Genomic DNA, 18,285 nt, shown 5'->3' with positions numbered 1-18,285 from the left:
CTTTTCTCAGGAAGGATCCTGAAATCTTGGCTTTCTTTTTCTATTGTTCTGATACGGTAAATTTCATGTTCATCAACTCCAAAAGCCAAGGAAACGCTGAACAATAGTCCTGCTCATCCTTCCGATAGTTACTGAACACGTTATGGAGCCATCTGCTCAGTGTGGGCACTGTTGTCTTAGGCGTCGAGGACTCAGCAGTGAAAACACCCGCCTGGAGGCCTGGATAGTTTAGCAGGGAAGGTCCACATTCCCGAAACAATGACGCCACAGTTCATGGCCGGCGAGGGCCGGGTAAGGAAGAGGACAGGGTGACAGGTATACGGCATAGATGGAAACTGAGGCCCAGGGAAGCGCAAAGAATAGGCCGCGGGCGCACGGTCCGCGCGTCCTTAACTTGGGAGGCGGGGCCCGTGAGCCGGATGGGGGCGGGGGGGGGGGCGGGGGCAGGGGCGTGCTCCCGGCACCCCCGGGGCCCGACCGCGGCTGTGGGGGGAGGGGCGGCACGTGAACGGGGCGGGGCCGGGACAAGGGGGCGGTGCGGTGAGAGACGGAACGCGCGCATCCGCGTCTGCGTTTCCGGTCGGAGGCCTTTGCGGAGAGCCCCGCGTCCCTAGGGGGCGGCGGTGGCCGTGGAGGCGGCGGAGGCAGCGGGGGGATCCGGAAGTCAACACCATGTCGAGTCTGCACAAGAGCAGGTGAGGGCCGCGGGGGCCGACCCGGCCACACCAGTCCTCGTCAGGCCGCCCCGTCTGCCTTGCAGAGGGGGGCGCAGGGGCGGCCAGGAGTCGGGGACCCCCTCCTCCCGGTAGAGGGTCTCGGGCGCCCACTTTCCAACCTTATTGCCTGCGGGCCAGAGAGAGCACGGAGCGGAGGCACCTCTTCTGCTTCCCGGTGTCACCCTGTCTCTCTCTCCCTCATCCTGGACCCCGGGTTTCCCTCTTCCCCTCGGGTCTTCCTCATCCAGGGCCTCGATGCCCTGTTCCCCAGCTCCCCATCCCCCACACCCCTCGTTTTTGTCTCCCCTGTTAATTCTCTGCCCCAGTACCCTCCCCTCCAAATGCTTCCCGTCCGCATGGCCCGTTTCTTACAAGGCAAGTTGGAGAACCTGGATTCTCCAGTCTCCCCTCCCTCAGGCCAAATCCCGCAGCACCGGCCAAATTTTGCTCACTCTTCAATTTTCCTCCACGACTTGTTCTTTAAACCTTTTGTCCTTGCCTGCGGGTGAGACCAGAGGTCTTCTAATGGTTATATTTTTGAGCCTGGAGAGCTGCGTGCCAATTACACAGGCCCGTTGTCTAGGGATCATGTTACTCCTGGTTCTTAGGGTTCCTTGAGTTCAGATAGTGGCCCTGTGGGCTGGGTCTGGCCAGCAGGAAGTGCTCAAGAAATGCTAGCTCACCAAGTATTAGAAATGTGTCTAATTTCATGATGTTCATTTGAGAACCTCTAGACAAGAATCTATTATGTTTCTGGGTTTGAAGAAGTGATCTGTAGTTCTGTCGTTTCCACAAAGATGCCTTTGGCCAGTTCCTTGACTGAGCTTTGCTGTTTTTCTGTCCTGAAGGGGTGGGGGGAACAGGTTGAAGACTGGTGATAGGAGAGCTTTGGGCTTCAGGAGTGATCACGAAGTCTGTCACGGTGGGGTTTGGGTGTGCTTCACTTGCCTCCCCATCCCGCCTTCTAGGATTGCAGATTTCCACGATGTCCTGAAGGAGCCCACCATCGCCTTGGAAAAGCTTCGGGAGCTCAGTTTTAGCGGTAAGCGGCAGCTCTCCGGGTTCAGGGTTTCCCTAGAGCAACATTTTGTGTGGTTAGAATGGAGGGGAAGGTACCCAAGGCCACACCTGGTCAGTTCTGGGGGCCAGGCTGCCACCTGGGGCCTTCTCCAGATTCTGTGACTCTGGAACAACCCTTGACAACCCCTGACCGCCAAGGGCATGCCTGTGGGCCCTGGATGTTTCCTGGCGTTTAAGTGGTGCTTGCTGCTTGCTGCTTGCCGAGGGTAACTGGAGAGGGCTGAACGCAGGAGGCTGGAGCCACTGCAGTGTCTGCCTCACTCCTCAGCAAACTTCCTGTGTTGTAAAATTTTGGTTAGCTGCGGAGCGGTTCCTGGTTCTCTCCCAGGCTTGGATATCAAAGCTGACTCAGGCGATTGTGAACTTTTGTTAAGGCCTTGAGACCCTGACTCTAGGAGCTGAACTTCAGCAGTGTTTGACTTTGCCCTCCCCGGCCTGGTTACCCTTCCTGCACAGAGATTTTTGCTTATCTTTTAAAATACCCTAAGGTGTTCTGTGCAGGTTCTTGTTAACTGCTCGGTCCTTGTGACTTTGTCAGCAGGGAATTCTTGAGTTGCTCTTCTCCTCCCTGTACAGATTCTGAGGTGGGGGCACTAGCTCCTGATCACGGCATTCGGGGTCCTAGAGCAACAGCTGCTTTAGCGAGCTTCCTGACAGTATTGCAGGAGGAGTTTGTTTTTTTGTTCAGGAGTGGTATTTAGACCCCGAAGACCTTGAAGGGTCATGGGATGTGTATTTGAAGAATCTACCAGGCCTCGGGGGAGCCATTCCGGGGGAGTGGTTGAGTTTGGGCTGTAGAGTTAAGACAGACCTGTGTTTGACTCCTTGAGTGCTCTGTCATTACAGATAGGTTTCTTTATTTGAAAGATGAGAACAACGATGCTAATCTTTCCTATTTACTAGAGTTCCAGTGAGGATTAAGTGAAGTAGTGTCCATAAGGCACAAAGCACTTTCCATTTATAGCTTAATTTATGTTCCACAAATATTTATGGTATGCCTTCTGTGTGCTGTGCCCCCTGCTAGGGACAGGGACTATAAGACACATATGGCTCTTGTCTTTCTGGGGCTTACTCAGTGGTTGAGGTTACAGATGTTAAATAAATACACAAACTATGCTAGACAGTCCCGATTGTGATGGACACTATGAAGGAGAAGTCACGGAACCATTGTCGTTCGTAACAAGAGATCTGACTTTGATTGGGAAGAGGTGGTGGCGGGTAAACGCTGCTCTGAGGAATGAGAAGGTGTTATCCTCAAAAGAACATTCCACACACACGGAGCTCTGGGCTGGAGGCAGGGGTCATAGGGAGAAATACACAGGGTTAGCATCCAGTCCAGTCATCTTTCTGACAGAAAATGATCCTTGAGGAAGTACTTCTTGCCCACTCCATTCCCTGCCAACTGGCTCTGAGGTGGCGGACTGGGGGGTCTGGGGACTCTGGCCTGGGGCGTGACTCTTGCCTGCTGTGTCCACAGGCATCCCCTGTGAGGGCGGACTGCGGTGCCTCTGCTGGAAGGTGGGTGTGCCTGGGCTGGGGCGTCTGCTCTGCCGAGAGTCCTTGGGTTCCTGCATGGGCTGCCCCCACCCCGGCTCCTCCTTCTTGTTCTGCGCCTTTCCTTGCTTGTTCGAGGAAACTTTTCTGGGAAGTTGTGGGTTTTCTGTTCTTCTTGGCGTTCCCTCCAGGATCCCCTTGGGGATGGAACGCTTTGTAGTGCCAGCGAAGTCTTCTTCCTGGTCCATACAGTGCAGCAGAAGTGATGCTTAATGGCACCAAAAAAAAAGGCCATGCTCTACCCATGGCTCTTAGCTGAGGTGGGAGCCAAAGACCAGTGTCTGGGTTTCCAGCCTCTTTGAGCAGCAGGTTTGATTATCATTTGGAAGAGTCTGTGTGAAGAAAAGCAGGGGAAAGGGCTGGTTTGGGGTAAAGGAGGAGAGAGGCAATGGAGAGCAAAGGGGAGGCTGCCCCCAGCCCACGCCTCCATTCGTGGGTTTCAGCCCATCTGGTTTTCTCTGGGCTTTATTAGACGTTTTCCTTGAGGCTGGTCAGCTTCCGTCTACTGTCTGGGGTTGAACTGGAGAGTCGCCAGAGCTTTGTTCCTCTCCCTCTGTGCAGATTCTGTTGAACTACCTCCCCTTGGAAAGAGCCTCATGGACCTCCATCCTGGCCAAGCAGAGGTGAGACCATGAGAAAGGGGGATGACAACAGGTCTCGCCTCCTGTTGTTACTTCTCTGGTCCAGGCTTCCTGGACGGGACCTTTGGGATCATCCGTCTCTCCTCTTCTCTTCCACAGGGAGCTATATTCTCAGTTCCTGAGGGAAATGATTATCCAGCCTGGCATTGCCAAGGCCAACATGGGTGTGTCCAGGGAGGATGTCACCTTTGAGGACCATGTGAGTAAGGGTGGCAGCAGGGACTGAGGCTACAGAGTAGGGAGAGGTGCAGGCTTTGGAGCTGGCAGGTCCCCCCAACCCCAGAGGACAGGTGTAGCCAATGTGGGTCCCCTCCTTTCTGCATCGGGCTGCTCGGCCCATGAAGGCTGTTGTCTCTCCCTTCTGTTTCCCAGGCCCCGGACCCAGTGAGGAATGGAAGTCATAGCTTGGGCTCTGAGTGTGTGCATAGCACTGAGCCTGGTCCTCCGTGTGGGCTCTGTCTCCTTTCCTCCTCACCTCCGTTCCCTGGGGAAGGTTTTGGTTTTATAGTTGAAGAAAGTCAGAGCAGGGCAGGCATGAGAATAGACTATCTTCCCGTGGCCGGGAGGAAGCCTCATTCTCTCCTCAAATACGGAGCCCCTCCCCTGTGCAGGAGGTGGGGAGATGGATGGACCCAGGCCCTTGCTCTGAGGATTAGGATCGGCGATTCAGAGCGTTGATGAATCAGATTCGAAGAGACCTAGTGGTACAGCGTGCATTCACTCAGCAAGCGTTGGGCAGCGCCTGGTGTAGGCCGTGTTGGAGAGCGGCAGCCGCAGACGGAAAGGATGCTCCCTGGCCAGCAGGGGTGTCGTCAGAGCAGACTGCAGGGCTCTGCTTGGAGTTGGGACGTGGCGTGGGAGGCTCCCCGTGTAGCTCACAGGCTGTCTCAGAGCCTCAGCGGGGCCTCTGGTGGGATTGTGGGTTCGGGGCCTCTGTTCAGGCCCCCAGACTGGGGTGTGCCCCCTGACGTCCTAGTCGGACCTGGGACAGAGCAGCTGATTCTCTCCCCACAGCCGCTCAACCCCAACCCTGACAGCCGGTGGAACACGTACTTCAAGGACAACGAGGTGCTGCTGCAGATTGACAAGGACGTCCGGTAAGCGGGGCCCTGGGGGTCAGGGGCTGGCCCATGGGACTGTCGGGGAGTTTCCCAGTCCTGTGGTTTCTGGCCCACGCCCACAGGTGGGTGTTGGAGGAACTGGTGGGTCATCCAGTAGGTGGGTCCAGGCCCTAGCGATGTTGGCCTGTGAGTGGGGCTGGCAAGTGAGGCGAGTGCCTGATGCTCTTTTCTCCCTGCTTCAGTGGCATTGGTGCCCTAGGCAGGTATGGGTTCATCTGACCGTTCCTGGAGCAGATACCGAGGCCCTACTATATGGCAGGCTCCGTGCCAAGCTCCGGGTTGAGCATGGAGTCGACAGACATGGTCCCTCTTAGGAGCTTAGAACCTGGTGGGGAGGACAGGAAGACAGTCGTTCAGCAAGACAGATCTTCCGAGTAACTAGCGTCTGTGGTAAATGCTCTGAGGGGAGAGTTCAGGGTGCTTTAAGACTTAGGGGGAAGCCGGGACACCTGGGTGGCTCAGATGGTTAAGTGTCTACCTTCGGCTCAGGTCATGATCCCAGGATCCTGGGATCGAGCCCCGCATCGGGCTCCCTGCTCAGCCGGGAGCCTGCTTCTCCCTCTCCCTCTCCCTCTGCCTGCCACTGTGCCTACTTGTGCTTTCTCTCTCTGTCTCTTTGTCAAATAAATAAATAAAATTAAAAAAAAAAAAAAAAGACTTTGGGGGAAGCCTTGGCTGAGGTCTCAGGAGTGGGAGGCCTTGGGGAAAGAGGGAGGGAAAGGTCGTGGTTGGGGGAGCTGCCTGCAGGAAGGCCGTGGTCAGCCCACGGAAGCACGTTCGAGGAGCAGTGTGAAGGCCAGTGTGCTTGAAGCCACACTAGAGGGAGGCAGGGGTTGGACCTTGGACTTGATCCCGAGGACATGGGGCAGTCGTGCAAAGGTTTTAAGCATAGGAGTGACAGGGTCAGATGTGTGTTTTTTGAAAAATTGTGAGCTACAGTGTGTATGTGGGTATGCTTTTCCACTTGGCAGAGAAATGTGGAAACACGCTTGTGCTGTCCTGTGGGGTTGGCGGGTCTGGCAGCAGGCGGGATCTCCCACAAGGCCGCGTGAGGAGCTGGAAGGGAGGCTTGTCTGCAGTGGGGCTGAGTGGTTGGAGCTAGGGTTCTGGAGTCTGTTTTCCTGGTTTCAGTTCCGCCTTCATCGGGTGTTAGCTGTGTCCCCAGGCCCTCGACACCCTGGGTGCTGCCCTGCCTCTGCTCATTTTGCCCAGGCCCATCTTCAGAAGGCCCCAGTGGACACCCAGCCCAGTGTGGCTCAGCCACGATGCAAAAGGGCTCGTTTCCTGCATTCTCAGGCTGGTGTTGGGGCAGCCTCCGTCCACAAGGCGTCTTAACATTTGGGAGTCAAGAACCACATCTTGAACCCGGTTCTAGAGAAACAGGTTCTGTCTCACGCTGGTAGCGATGGTAGCATGTTGCTCAGTGTTTCTGGAGGGCAAGTTTGCAATGTGCTGTGTGTAAGAAGTCTGGAAAATGTGCCTCCGCTGCCGTACGTACACGAGAAAAACTTGGTGCCCTAAACTCACACTGGTTATGCCTCAGTTACACCTCAGACCGGAAACAAAACAAAACCAACTCAATCACATTCTAGAAACCGTTTCCCACCTTGATTTTTCCTCTCCTTCTGTCTTGGACATCTTCCTGTGTCAGCTGTATATGCTGTCCTGTTGTACAATATGCACTGTAGCCATTTCAAACCACACTACATTGAACACCCTGTGCATATTAGATAATTTTTTAAAGATTTTATTTATTTGGCGCCCGGGTGGCTCAGTCGTTAAGCGTCTGCCTTCGGCTCAGGTCATGGTCCCAGGATCCTGGGATCCAGCCCCGCATCAGGCTCCCTGCTCCACGGGAAGCCTGCTTCTCCCTCTCCCACTCCCCCTGCTTGTGTTCCCTCTCTCGCCGTCTCTCTCTGTCAAATAAATAAAACCTTTAAAAAAAAGATTTTATTTATTTATTAGCGCATGCGTGCATGCACGCACAAGCAGGGGGAGTGGCAGGCAGAGGAAGATGTAGGCTCCCCACTGAGCAAGGAGCCTGATGTGGAACTAGATCTCAGGACCCTGGGATCATGACCTGAACTGAAGGCAGACGCTTAACTGACCGAGTCACCGAGGCGTCCCTAGATAAATATTTTTGACATGGAGAGATGTTTGTGGTTTAAGAGAAGAGTTGGATTATAAGATCATAAGGACACTTTAAAAATTTATATGTGTATCTATTTGCAGATAACACATAAGAATATGGGTATATTTTTGCGTGTGTGTGTGTATGTGTGTGTATACATATATAACAAGTGTATTGCTCTTTAAAAAACTAAACTTTTAAAAATAAAATGTTATTTTTTAAAAAACACAGAAAAACATGCCTCTTGGGATACTGGAGCACGCCCCGCAGTAGGGTGCTGATGGAACGCCCCAGACCCCCACCCTGAGTAACAGGACTCTCCCCTCTTCCCTCTTGACAGGAGGTTGTGCCCAGACATATCTTTCTTCCAGAGAGCCACCGAGTACCCCTGCCTCCTTATCCTGGACCCCCAGAATGAGTTCGAGACCCTTCGAAAGCGGGTGGAACAGACAACACTGAAATCCCAGACAGTGGCCCGGAACCGGAGTGGAGTCACAAATGTGAGAGCCAACCTGGGGGCCCCAGGGACTCCCTGCAACAGCCTTTTCCTCCAGGCTTCCCATGGAGCCCTGGCCACTGGCCGTCGGGCCTGTGACCGCCTGCCCTGGCAGCTACCCAGAGCGACTTTGGGTAACATGGTTCTGCTGGGTCCCCGCCTCTGGGACTCTTTCTTCAAGTCAGGTGTCAAAAGCTGGGTGTAAGGGGTGCTGGGGGAGGGCCCTGCTGTGCGGTGAAGGAGCAGCGGAGGAGATGGCTCTTGAAAAAGTAATTACACGTTGATGGGAAAGTGGTGGGAGCAGTGATGGTGGTGGGGAGCTGATCGGGCCTGGGTGTCCAGGAAGACTTCCCTGAGGAGGTGACATTTAAGCTGAGTGTCCAAGAACTAGGAGGAAAGCTCATTCCAGGCAGAGAGGAGGGTATAGTGGAGGCTTCAGGCAAGAGAGAGCATGGACTGGTGGGGTCCAGCCTGGCTAGAGGCAGGCCCCTGGAGGATGCTGGCAAGATCAGTGGGGGTGAGGCTGCCTGGGGCCTTTGTTCTGAGGGCTGGGGAGCTTTGCAGCACTCCAGGCAGGCCAGGAACACGATTCGAGTCTGCCTTTGTAACAGTTGCCGTGGTCCCTGTGGGGCTATTGATCGGGGAGTAGAATGGAGGTTGGGAGGCAGCTGCCTTGTCCAGGCAAAGGCTGGTGAGGGCCAGGGTAGAATGGGGGGCGGGTAGAGCTGAGACTTAGGAGCTAGAATTTTTTTTTTTTTAAAGATTTTATTTTTTTAAGGAATCTCTACACCCAGCGTGGTACTCAAATTTACAACTCTGAGATCAAGAATCACATGCTCTGCTGACTGAGCCAGGCAGGTGCCCCAGGAGCTAGAACTGATAGGACCTGTGCTGGCCAAGTCATGCTGAGCAGCTGAATCCCATTCTTCTAGCAGATTCCGTAACTCTGAGAAGCTGCCTGTAGCCAGATGAAGCATATTATCTTATTCCTTAATTTACACCTATGCTTTGGTACGTGGAACTCCCAGCTTGTTCCTCAAAACTTTCCATTGTCCTCCAACAGTGGAAAAATTCTTCTCTGTAATCTCTACAAGCTAGTGATAGATAATATTGCAGAAGCTTTTGTCCCCCCAAGTAGAATGAGTGATCAAGTCTCTGTGTCTCTAGGAGAGCAGCCATTTTCTGCTATAGGGGTGACAAGGGCAGTTATAGCTGATCCCAGGGTCCCCCGTGCCTAGGACAGAGTTTCGTGGGCCGGAGGGTGCAGAACGCATGGTTTTGTGGGCAACTCTTTTACTGCTGATATCCTGGCTACAGGGCAAGGTGGAGACCTAGCTTCATTCATTTCACTATAGTAATTGGAGTCTGAGGGCCAAGCTCTTAGCCACTTTAGGTTTCGATCTGGTCCTGGTGGCAGAGAACCTGACCAGAGGCTTCATTCCTGGACCTCGGGGCCTGTGGTTGGACAGTTCAAGTTGACCACCCATCTGACTTTGGGGCAGTAATACCAGCTCACCTTCCTGGGCCTCCCATCTCCTCTTCTATAAATTGGGCATAATCATTTCTATCCTGGCTTTTGAATTGCCAAGAGGATGAAATGAGGTCATGGCCGTACAGATTTTTGGAAGGCTGGAAAGCACTTCTCTGAGGTCTTGGCCTCAGGCTCTGGAGTCAGTCAGTCTGAGTTCGAGTCCTAGTGCCACCATGTGATGCGAGCCTTGATGAGAGACCTAACGTTTTTTTTTTTTTAAGATTTTGCTTATTTATTTGAGAGAGGGAGAGTGAGAGAGAAAGAGAGCACAAGCAGGGGGAGGGGCAAAGGGAGAGGGAACAGCAGACTTTCAGGACCCTGAGGTGATGACCTGAGCCAAAGTCAGATGCTTCACCAACTGAGCCACCCAGGTGCCCCGAGTGACCTAACATTTCTGAGCCTCAGTTTCCTCATCCTGAAAATAATGCTGAGCAGATATTGTAGATTATACAGAGGATTTAATGGCGGAATTCTTGTAGAGCACCGTCTTGCACTTAGAAAGCTCTCAGTAAATGTTGGTGATGTGTGTGTGAGTACATGTGTACACACGTGTATATGATGGGAGACGGACTTTGTCTTCAGGACCCTGTGTTCTAGGGTGGCAGCATACGCTGTCCCTGCCTGCGTTGGCCTGTAGCTGTCTCGCACTGGGAACCCCAGGCACCTGAATCTTTGCAGAGCCCCTGAGGCTTCTGCTGGCACCCCTGCTGGAGACCTCGGCTCTGGTGCATGAAGATCTGCCCTGTAGCAGGGATCCTCTTATATTTATCTCCCAACTTTTTTTTTTTTTTTAAGATTTATTTTAGAGAGAGAGAGAGTGAGAGACAGTATGTGCATGCATTCAGGGGAGGTACAGAGGAAGAGGAAGAGAATTTCAAGCAGACTCCCTGCTTAGCACGGAGCCTGATGTGGGGCTGGATCCCACAACCCTGAGATCATGACCTGAGCTAAAACCAAGAATTGGATGCTTAACTGACTGAGCCACCCAGGCTCCCCCCACCAACTTTTTCTTAATGAAAAATCTGAGGAGTGCCTGACTGGCTCAGTTGGTAGAGCATGTGACTCTTGATCTCAGGGTTGTGAATTCGAGCCCCTCACTGGGTGTAGAGATGACTTAAATAAATAAAATTAAAAAAAAAAAGGAGAATCTGAAACTTCCAGAAAAGTTGAAAGAAGAGTACAATGCCCAACTATATACTTCCCACCTAAATTCAACAGTTGTTAACTTTTTGCCGAATTTGTGGGTGTATTCTGTATAGATAAAGTTGCACATGCCCTGACCCTCACCCCCAGGTATTTCAGCAGGCATCTCCTGGGAATGAGGACATCCTCCTCACCACCATCACATCTATGAAGATTAACAGTAATTCCATACTAACACCCAATATCCAGTCCATGATCAGAGGGTCCTCCGTGGTGCTGAGAATATTTTTGTTGTTTGACTTCCCAACCAGGACCCAGTCAAGGTGTATGTGTTGCATTGGGACGTTATGTTTCTGTAGTCTTCTGATCTGGAGGCAGCCTCCACTCTCCCCGCAACCATAGTATTTGACTTTGTGAAGAGTCTGGGCCAGTTGTCTGTTTTTGACATATTTAAAGGTTTGTTCTTGTTTTTTTTGTTTTGTTTTTGTTTTTGATTTATTTATTTCAGAGAGAGAGAGAGAGCACAAGCACGTCACGTAGCAAGTCGGGGGAGGGGCAGAAGGAGAAGGAGACAAGCAGACTCCCCGCTGTGCAGGGAGTCTGACCCACAGCCGATGCAGGGCTTGACTCCAGGACCCCGAGATCATGACCTGAGCCGAACTCCAGAGTTGTGTGGTTAACCAGCTGAGCCCCCAGGTGCCCCTATTTAAAGGTTTTTTAAAAAAGTAAAGTATGGGGCCCCTGGGGGGCTTAGTCAGTTAAGCATCTGCCTTTGGCTCAGGTCATGATCTCAGGGTCCTGGGATCGAGTCCTGCATCAGGCTCTCTGTTCAGCGGTGAGTCTGCTTCTCCCTCTGCTTCTGTGATCCCTCTCCCTCTGTGGTTGCTTTCGTTCTCTCTCAAATAAATAAATAAAATTAAAATAAATAAAGTATAACTTACATGCAGTAGAATGCACAGATCTAAAGTATACAACTGGATGAACTTTTTCTTAGTATATACCTTGTAACTGCTAACCCAATCAAGACACTGAACATTTCCATCATCCAGAATGTTCCTTAATGTCCCTTCCTAGTCAGTACGCCCTCACCTCAGAGGTAAGCATTGTTGTAGCTTTTATCACCATAAATTAGACTTCAGTCCAACTGTCTTGTGGAATATCCCACATTCTGGATTTGTCTGCTCATTTCTCCTCTTGGTATTGGACACGTTCCGCTTTGCTATGTATTCCCCATAAGCTGGAAGTTGAGTCTAGGCTGAATGGCAAAACATTTCTAGTGAGAACACATTATCTGTCATGCCACCCACCTTACGGGCTCCTCTCCTCCTGCAGATGAGCTCCCCACACAAGAACTCTGCGCCGTCATCCCTGAATGAGTATGAGGTGCTGCCCAACGGCTGCGAGGCCCACTGGGAGGTGGTGGAGCGCATCCTGTTCATCTACGCCAAGCTCAACCCTGGCATCGCTTACGTGCAGGGCATGAATGAGATCGTGGGGCCCCTCTATTACACCTTCGCCACCGACCCCAACAGCGAGTGGAAGGGTAAAAGGGCTCTTGGCTGCCCACATCCCTCACATGGCTCCCTAGAAAAATGGACCAAGGAAAGCCAGGATAATGGGCCTTATCAGGCTGTGCAACTCACTTCCCTTCTCTGGGCCTCCATCTCCCCTCCATCCGATGTGAGGAGTTGACCTGGATGGTCTCTTGAGATCCTTTGCAGCTCAGGCTTTCTAGAATGTTGGAAGCTTACTGATTTCAGTATTTATAGCTGAAATCCTGGTAGAGGAGATGAGATGTACATATAGGAAGCTGAATGATTGACAAGGAGTTAAATAATGATTGGAAAGATGTCATCAGAAGAGCGTGTGATAGTTGCTAAGCGAAAGTACAGTGTTGCCAGAAGACATGAGAAGACATGATGTCCTTAGTGTGGGGGTGGAACATGGTCAAGGAGAGAGGAGGGCCTGAGCCTAATCAGAAGGGTGGGTGGCCTAGAGAGGCTCGGAGGTAAAGAGGGAAGCTATCACGTACATGGGAGATGGGGTGGGACTCGGGCGAGCATCAGTTCCCTTGCAACTGCCTTCCCCCTGCCCCTGTCGCCCAGAGCACGCTGAGGCAGACACCTTTTTCTGCTTCACCAACCTCATGGCTGAGATCCGGGACAACTTCATCAAGAGCCTGGACGACTCACAATGTGGTATCACTTACAAGATGGAAAAGGTGTACTCCACCTTGAAGGACAAGGACATGGAACTCTACCTGAAACTGGTGAGGAGCACCAGGACCCCTGGGCCAAGGCAGACAGCCAGGGGCACAGGCAGGGGGCCTCTGGAGCACCCCGGGCCAGGGCAAGGTCTGGCATGAGGCTGGGGATGGAAAGTGGCCGCTCCCGCTGGGGAGTGCTGGCCTGAGCTCTGTGGTACGGCTGGGAGACTGAGGCAGCCGTTGATGTGGGAGCTTAGCAGGCTGGGTGTGAAGAGGAAGTTGCTAGGGTGTCCGTCGTGTGCCAGGCACGGCGCAGGGCATTTACCGTATGCTGAATGACTTGAGCCTGGTAGTAGTCCTCTTGAGAAAAAAGTACGAACGTCATTTTTAAAAAATGAAAAATAATCTAAAAAGTTATTGGAGTGGCATTTCCTGTTTATTTCAGAAAACAGTTTTGTGAAGAGAAACTATAACAAAAATCGTTTGAACAAAAAAATACATATAAACAGGTCTTTTTAAACAGATACAGAATTATGCTTTTGCTCTTTTGTCAGTTTTTCAGTTAACGTTCACTGGGGCTGACCAGAGGGCTCATCTCTCTGGGGAATGACGGCCCTGTAAGGCTGTGGTGTGGAGGAAATAAATGATCTATTTCACATGCTAAGCACAAGGCCAGGCTTATTAGTAAGTGCCCGATAATGCGTCTGTCTGCCCCTAAATCCAAGGTTATAATCCGTACCCTATTTTAAAAGAATTAGAGCCATCGTTTGTAAATCTAGAGAGCTTACATAAAAGCTTGGATTTCTGGCTTCTCTTGCAAAATTGGAAGAGCTGGCGGCACTGGCTGGCGGCTGCCCCTCAGCCGGCCCCAGTGCTATCGCCCACTCAGCGTGCCCGGCTGGTGTGATGGGCCGCGTGGCCCTGCGTGGCAACCGAGCACCCCACCCCACACCTCTGTCTCCCCAGCAAGAGCAGAACATCAAGCCCCAGTTCTTCGCCTTCCGCTGGCTGACGCTGCTGCTGTCCCAGGAGTTCTTGCTGCCCGACGTCATCCGTATCTGGGATTCCCTCTTCGCCGATGACAACCGTTTCGACTTCCTCCTCCTGGTCTGCTGCGCCATGCTCATGTGAGTGTGACGGCCAGCAGAGGGGTGGGTGGGGGCTGCCCTCATGAGGAGTAAGCCACTGCAGGTGGGGAGGAGGGAGCGGGAAGGGGCCCGCTGGGCCTGCAATCTGCGGCCCAGGGTTCCAGCACCTTCGCTGCTTGTTTTCCTCAGACTGATCCGGGAGCAGTTGCTGGAAGGGGACTTTACCATAAACATGCGGCTCCTGCAGGTAATGGGGTTTGGAGCGGCGAGCTCCATTTTGAGCCATGAGGCACATACTTACCGAGCAGCCACCCACGCCAGCTGCTGTGACAGGCTGGGGTTAGGAACCCTGAGACATAAGCGTGCAGACGCCTGAGGCGGATCTGGTTTGGATCTGGGTTTGAATCCCACTTCTGCCACTTGAGTGTGGTGTCACCTTGAGTGAACGACTCGGCGTCTCTGGACCAGACGCTCTACAGGAGTTCATTGTAGCTGGGACATAGCAGCGCCTGGTCCATCGTAGCGCTTGGTGGTGCAAGGGCTCTGACTTCGGGGAGGATAGGGGGGCATAATGGTTGAGAAGTGGGAGCAAAAGCAGACAGCTCTGGGTCCACGTCTTCGTGCCACTGTGCTAATCGCCTGACCCAAGCCAAGTGACAACCTCTCTAGGCCTTGCTTTCTTCAGTGCCTGGCCTGGGGTTGGTTTTCAGCAATCGGATTGGCCAGGTCTGTAAAAGAGGCCTAGTCACAGTCTCTTTTTCCTCAGACCGATGAGGTGACCCAGTGAACTAGTGCATGAGCAATGTCTGGCCCACTCTCAGGCTCGTTATGAATGGCACGTGGGTTTGAGGGCAGGAGAGAGATGCGGGGGAGGGTGGGCCTAGTCCTGAGGAAGGGGCTCTGATACTTTCTGGTGCTGGTTGGGTTGGGTCAGCTAGGGCTGCAGTGGTTTGGGCAGAATGGGGTATCTGGTAGCCTGTGGTCCCTATTCCTGAGGCCCAGGGCCCAGCATGGTGACAGGGCCCAGTGGGAAGGGCGTTGGTGTGGCAGAGGTGGTGAAGGGTGAGCTGACTTCAAAGGCATATTGTTGACTTTTCCCATATCTAGGATTACCCCATCACAGATGTCTGCCAGATCCTACAGAAAGCCAAGGAACTCCAAGACTCAAAGTAGTCTGCTGGCAAGAGGCCCAGTTTGGGAGAGAAGACACGACCCCTGTGCCCTGGCTTCTGGGACACACAGGAGCCTCTGGGATCCCAGCCAGCCCGAGGGGAAGCTGCAGGACCGGCCCACTCCAGGCCGCCTCATCTGGCTCCCTCACCCTAGGCCGCTCCCGCTGGGGGCACACTGTGCCATGCTCCTTTCTAACCACCCAGCCCTGGCTCCCTCCCTGCTCTTCGACCCGGAGGCCTTTTGCCCAGGCTGCCGAGCAAGGCTGGAGCTCATGAGGTAGTTTCTTGGAGCTGGGGCACACTGGGGGCACTGGGGGCCGGCAGGGGTCCTTCCCTGCCTCGGCTGCTCCCTTCGCCCTCTCCTGCTCGGGTCTTCTGGGCTCTGGTTGCAGGAGGTACTTGGCAAATGAGCCAGTACCACTTCTTCTGGGGCTTGGTGCTTAGGCTTCTCTAAGGTGGGGAAGGTGACACTGTGAAGGAGCTAAGAAGCTGCCAGGCCCAGGTCACACCCTCTGTCCCTCTCCCACTGAGTGAGTTTCCGTCTGTAGTCATGGGTGGGTGTGTCTGTGTGTCCTCATCCACCAGGTATCTGCTGCTCCTGCGTGGGTGTTGGGCAGTGTGTGTGTGAGGGGGTGGGCTATCTGTGCTCCTTCGAGGTCTGTCTTCTCTGTCCTCGTACCCTCATAGAGTGTGTGTGACTGTCTCGCTCTGTCTGCCCCTCTCTCCATTTCCCTCTGCCCTTTTCTCTTGGGGTGCCTTATCCCCAGCCTCTTCCCCCTCCTGCTCCCCTCCATTGCATGAACCCCAGAGACAGAATGAGGAGTCTGGCGAAGTCCCTGGGGGTCAACTTTGGCCTGTTCCCATCCCCAGCCCTAGGTCCCTGGGTCCCACAGACCGGGAGGGAGGCCGTAGTGTCTCACTGGAGGGCCCTGAATCTGCTCCCGACAGAAATCTTGGGAACCAAAAGCTGCTGAGAAATGGTGGCCCACAAGGCTTTGGGCCCCTTACCCTCCTTTCTGCCCAGGGTTGGAAGAAGGAGACGAGGGAGAGCTGAGTCTTCCAGAGATGCCCCCTAAAGGCCCTTGTTTCCCGAAGGAAAAGGGCACGAAAGTGGTACTGTGCCAGGGGTTGGGATCCAAGTGCTTCAGAAGAGTAGTCCTTCCCATGGCTTCCAGGTTCCAGCCCAGGGCGGTGAGTCCCATAAAGGGCAGGTGGGGCCAACGGGAGCCTCCCTGGGCCAGGGGTAGCTGAGCTTAACAGCCTGGATCCTTTCGGTGCGAGGAAAGGCGTGTCTCCCCCAAGCAGGGTGAAGGAGCTCCTGGCCCTTCCCTGGTCACCTGCTTGAGCTCTTCCCAGGATTTGGGGCAGGGGCACTCTGGGCGGAAGCAGCTGGCTTCTCTTGCCACTGGGCTGTGCAAGGAGTGGGCTTATTTTGACCAAGCCCCTCCTCCTCTTGTGAGGAGGCAGGTGGTTTGGGTCTGGAAGGCTGGGCAGTGTAGCAGGGGGTCCTCAGCCTGTCCTCGGACTGGCCAGCGGTGGCCCTCTTGTCCCCACCGCCTTCCCGAGTCAGGCATCCAGGACTTTGGGCCAGGAAGAGCTGTCCGCCAGTGGCTCCTATCCCAGGCTGTACCTTGGATGCTGCTGGGATGTTATGCACATGCCTTTTTGCCTCCTCGTCTCCCAACACACAGTATTTGGGAGATTGTTTACTATTTATTCAGACCCCTGGTTATTTATTGCAGACTGGCTAATGCTTGACTTGGAGGTGAAGGGTGGGGCCAGGAGGGTAAAAAGCAGTTGGAGACAGTCTTCCTGACTTTGCAAGGTCAGAGTCCGCATCCTCTCCCCCTGCCTCTGGCACCTTCCTGATTTTCCAGCAGTTCCTGGCTGGGAGGGCTGTGAGCTCCGTCCTGGAATTGAGGGTAAGGGATGGGGGGAGGGCTGCTGTTGAGAGGGCTGGTATCGTCTCTGGACCACAAGACCCCAGCATGGCGCAGAGACACACTTCCCAACAGCCTGGCTCGGCCTCTTCCCAGAACTTGTCAGCTGGTGGTTCATTCCCAACTTTGACCCCTTCACAGCCTGAGGCTTGGGCCCCAGCCTGGGCCCCAGCAGACTCTGCCCAGGACACCTGATGCATTCCCTCTTGCCTGTCCCCCCTGCCTTCCCTCCTGGGGCCATACTACTTGAATCACTGCGTCTGATTCGCCTCAGTGGTAGGCTTAGGTCCAGTGCTCTCTCCTTGACTTTGGGACGAGGGTCAAGAGCACAGGGACCGTGTGCAGATTAGGCTGCACTCCCCAGTGGGATACTGCCTGGGGAAAGGGCAGGCCCTTGGTGATTCCCCCTTCCCAGACTCTCCAGAGAGGTGCCCTGAGAGCCAGAGTGCCTGAGGCTTCCCCATTGGGAAGCTGCCCCCAGGACTTTGGACACTTAGAGATTGGGCTATATGAACTCAGCAGGTCTCACTCTGGGGTCAGAATGTGAGTCTGCTTTTGTTCTTTTCATCAGTTTTATTCCTTGAATCAATGCTGTTGATGACAAGTTGTCTTTAATAAATCATGTGTTCTTTGCAATGGGCATTGGTGCTGTGATGGGCTGAAACCTTTGAGACCTCAGAGAAGGAAAAGCCTGAGCAGGGGTGGAGTCAGGAGACTCAGAGTGGGCAAAGAAAAAGGCTGGGAAATTCTTGTTGGAAGAGTCTATTCAAGTCTTCTCGTTCAACCACAGCGATTTGCCGCTGGAGGCCAAGGGCCAGTGGGCTAGGGAAGGAGGTACTATGCCACTTGATTACACAGCAAGTTATTTTTGAGATTGACAAAACTTCCAAATAAAATCCATACTACCCACAGTCTAGAGAAAATCACTGAGAATATGTTAAGTCTTCGCTACATCGTTGTCATTTTCTTGATACACTTTTGTGTACTGTCTCCCCCTTCAGGTTAGGTGGTAATAAGCAAGTTGCTGTATGATGTTAAAAATATATTTACGGGCTATATAGTATTCTCATATGCTAAAAATGTCTTGAATCCAGCCCCTATCTTGGAATAGTTTGCTTATTTCAGCCTCTGTTACAAGTAATACCATGGGGAAGCTTTCGTGTTTAAAATCCTTGCATTCCCGATTCATTTCCCCAGCTCAGTCCTCTAAGTAGGTTGAAAGGTATGAACCTTTTTTTTTATTAAATGATTTTATTTATTTATTTGACAGAGACACAGCAAGAGAGGGAACACAAGCAGGGGCAGTGGGAGAGGGAGAAGCAGGCTTCCCGCGGAGCAGGGAGCCCGATGCGGGGCTCGATCCCAGGACCCTGGGATCACGACCTGAGCCACCCAGGCGCCCCATGAACCTTTAATACATACTGCCAAACTGCCTTCTAGAATCGTGCCAGTTTCTGTCCCAACGA

General features: G+C 53.2%; 1 protein-coding gene across 2 annotated transcripts; it reads left to right on the top strand.

The window, feature by feature from the left end:
• Nucleotides 1-567: 567 nt before the first annotated feature.
• Nucleotides 568-17,459, top strand: TBC1D13 (TBC1 domain family member 13). Of its 2 annotated transcripts, XM_027616397.2 has the most exons (12): nt 568-695; nt 1,685-1,758; nt 3,274-3,314; nt 3,912-3,973; nt 4,091-4,190; nt 5,006-5,088; nt 7,584-7,743; nt 11,746-11,956; nt 12,519-12,682; nt 13,586-13,746; nt 13,897-13,954; nt 14,815-17,459. In XM_027616397.2, exons 1-12 carry the CDS (start codon nt 673-675, stop codon nt 14,878-14,880), a joined length of 1,203 nt encoding a protein of 400 aa, XP_027472198.1. In that variant the 5' UTR covers nt 568-672; the 3' UTR covers nt 14,881-17,459. The 2 variants fall into 2 exon arrangements, with proteins under 2 accessions (XP_027472198.1, XP_027472199.1); XM_027616398.2 differs by lacking the exon at nt 3,274-3,314 and having other exon boundaries at nt 629-695.
• Nucleotides 17,460-18,285: the final 826 nt, after the last annotated feature.

This window comes from Zalophus californianus, chromosome 13 (assembly GCF_009762305.2).
Source record: "Zalophus californianus isolate mZalCal1 chromosome 13, mZalCal1.pri.v2, whole genome shotgun sequence".
Classification (NCBI taxonomy): Eukaryota; Metazoa; Chordata; class Mammalia; order Carnivora; family Otariidae; genus Zalophus; species Zalophus californianus.
This window is presented reverse-complemented; position numbering and strand designations above follow the sequence as displayed.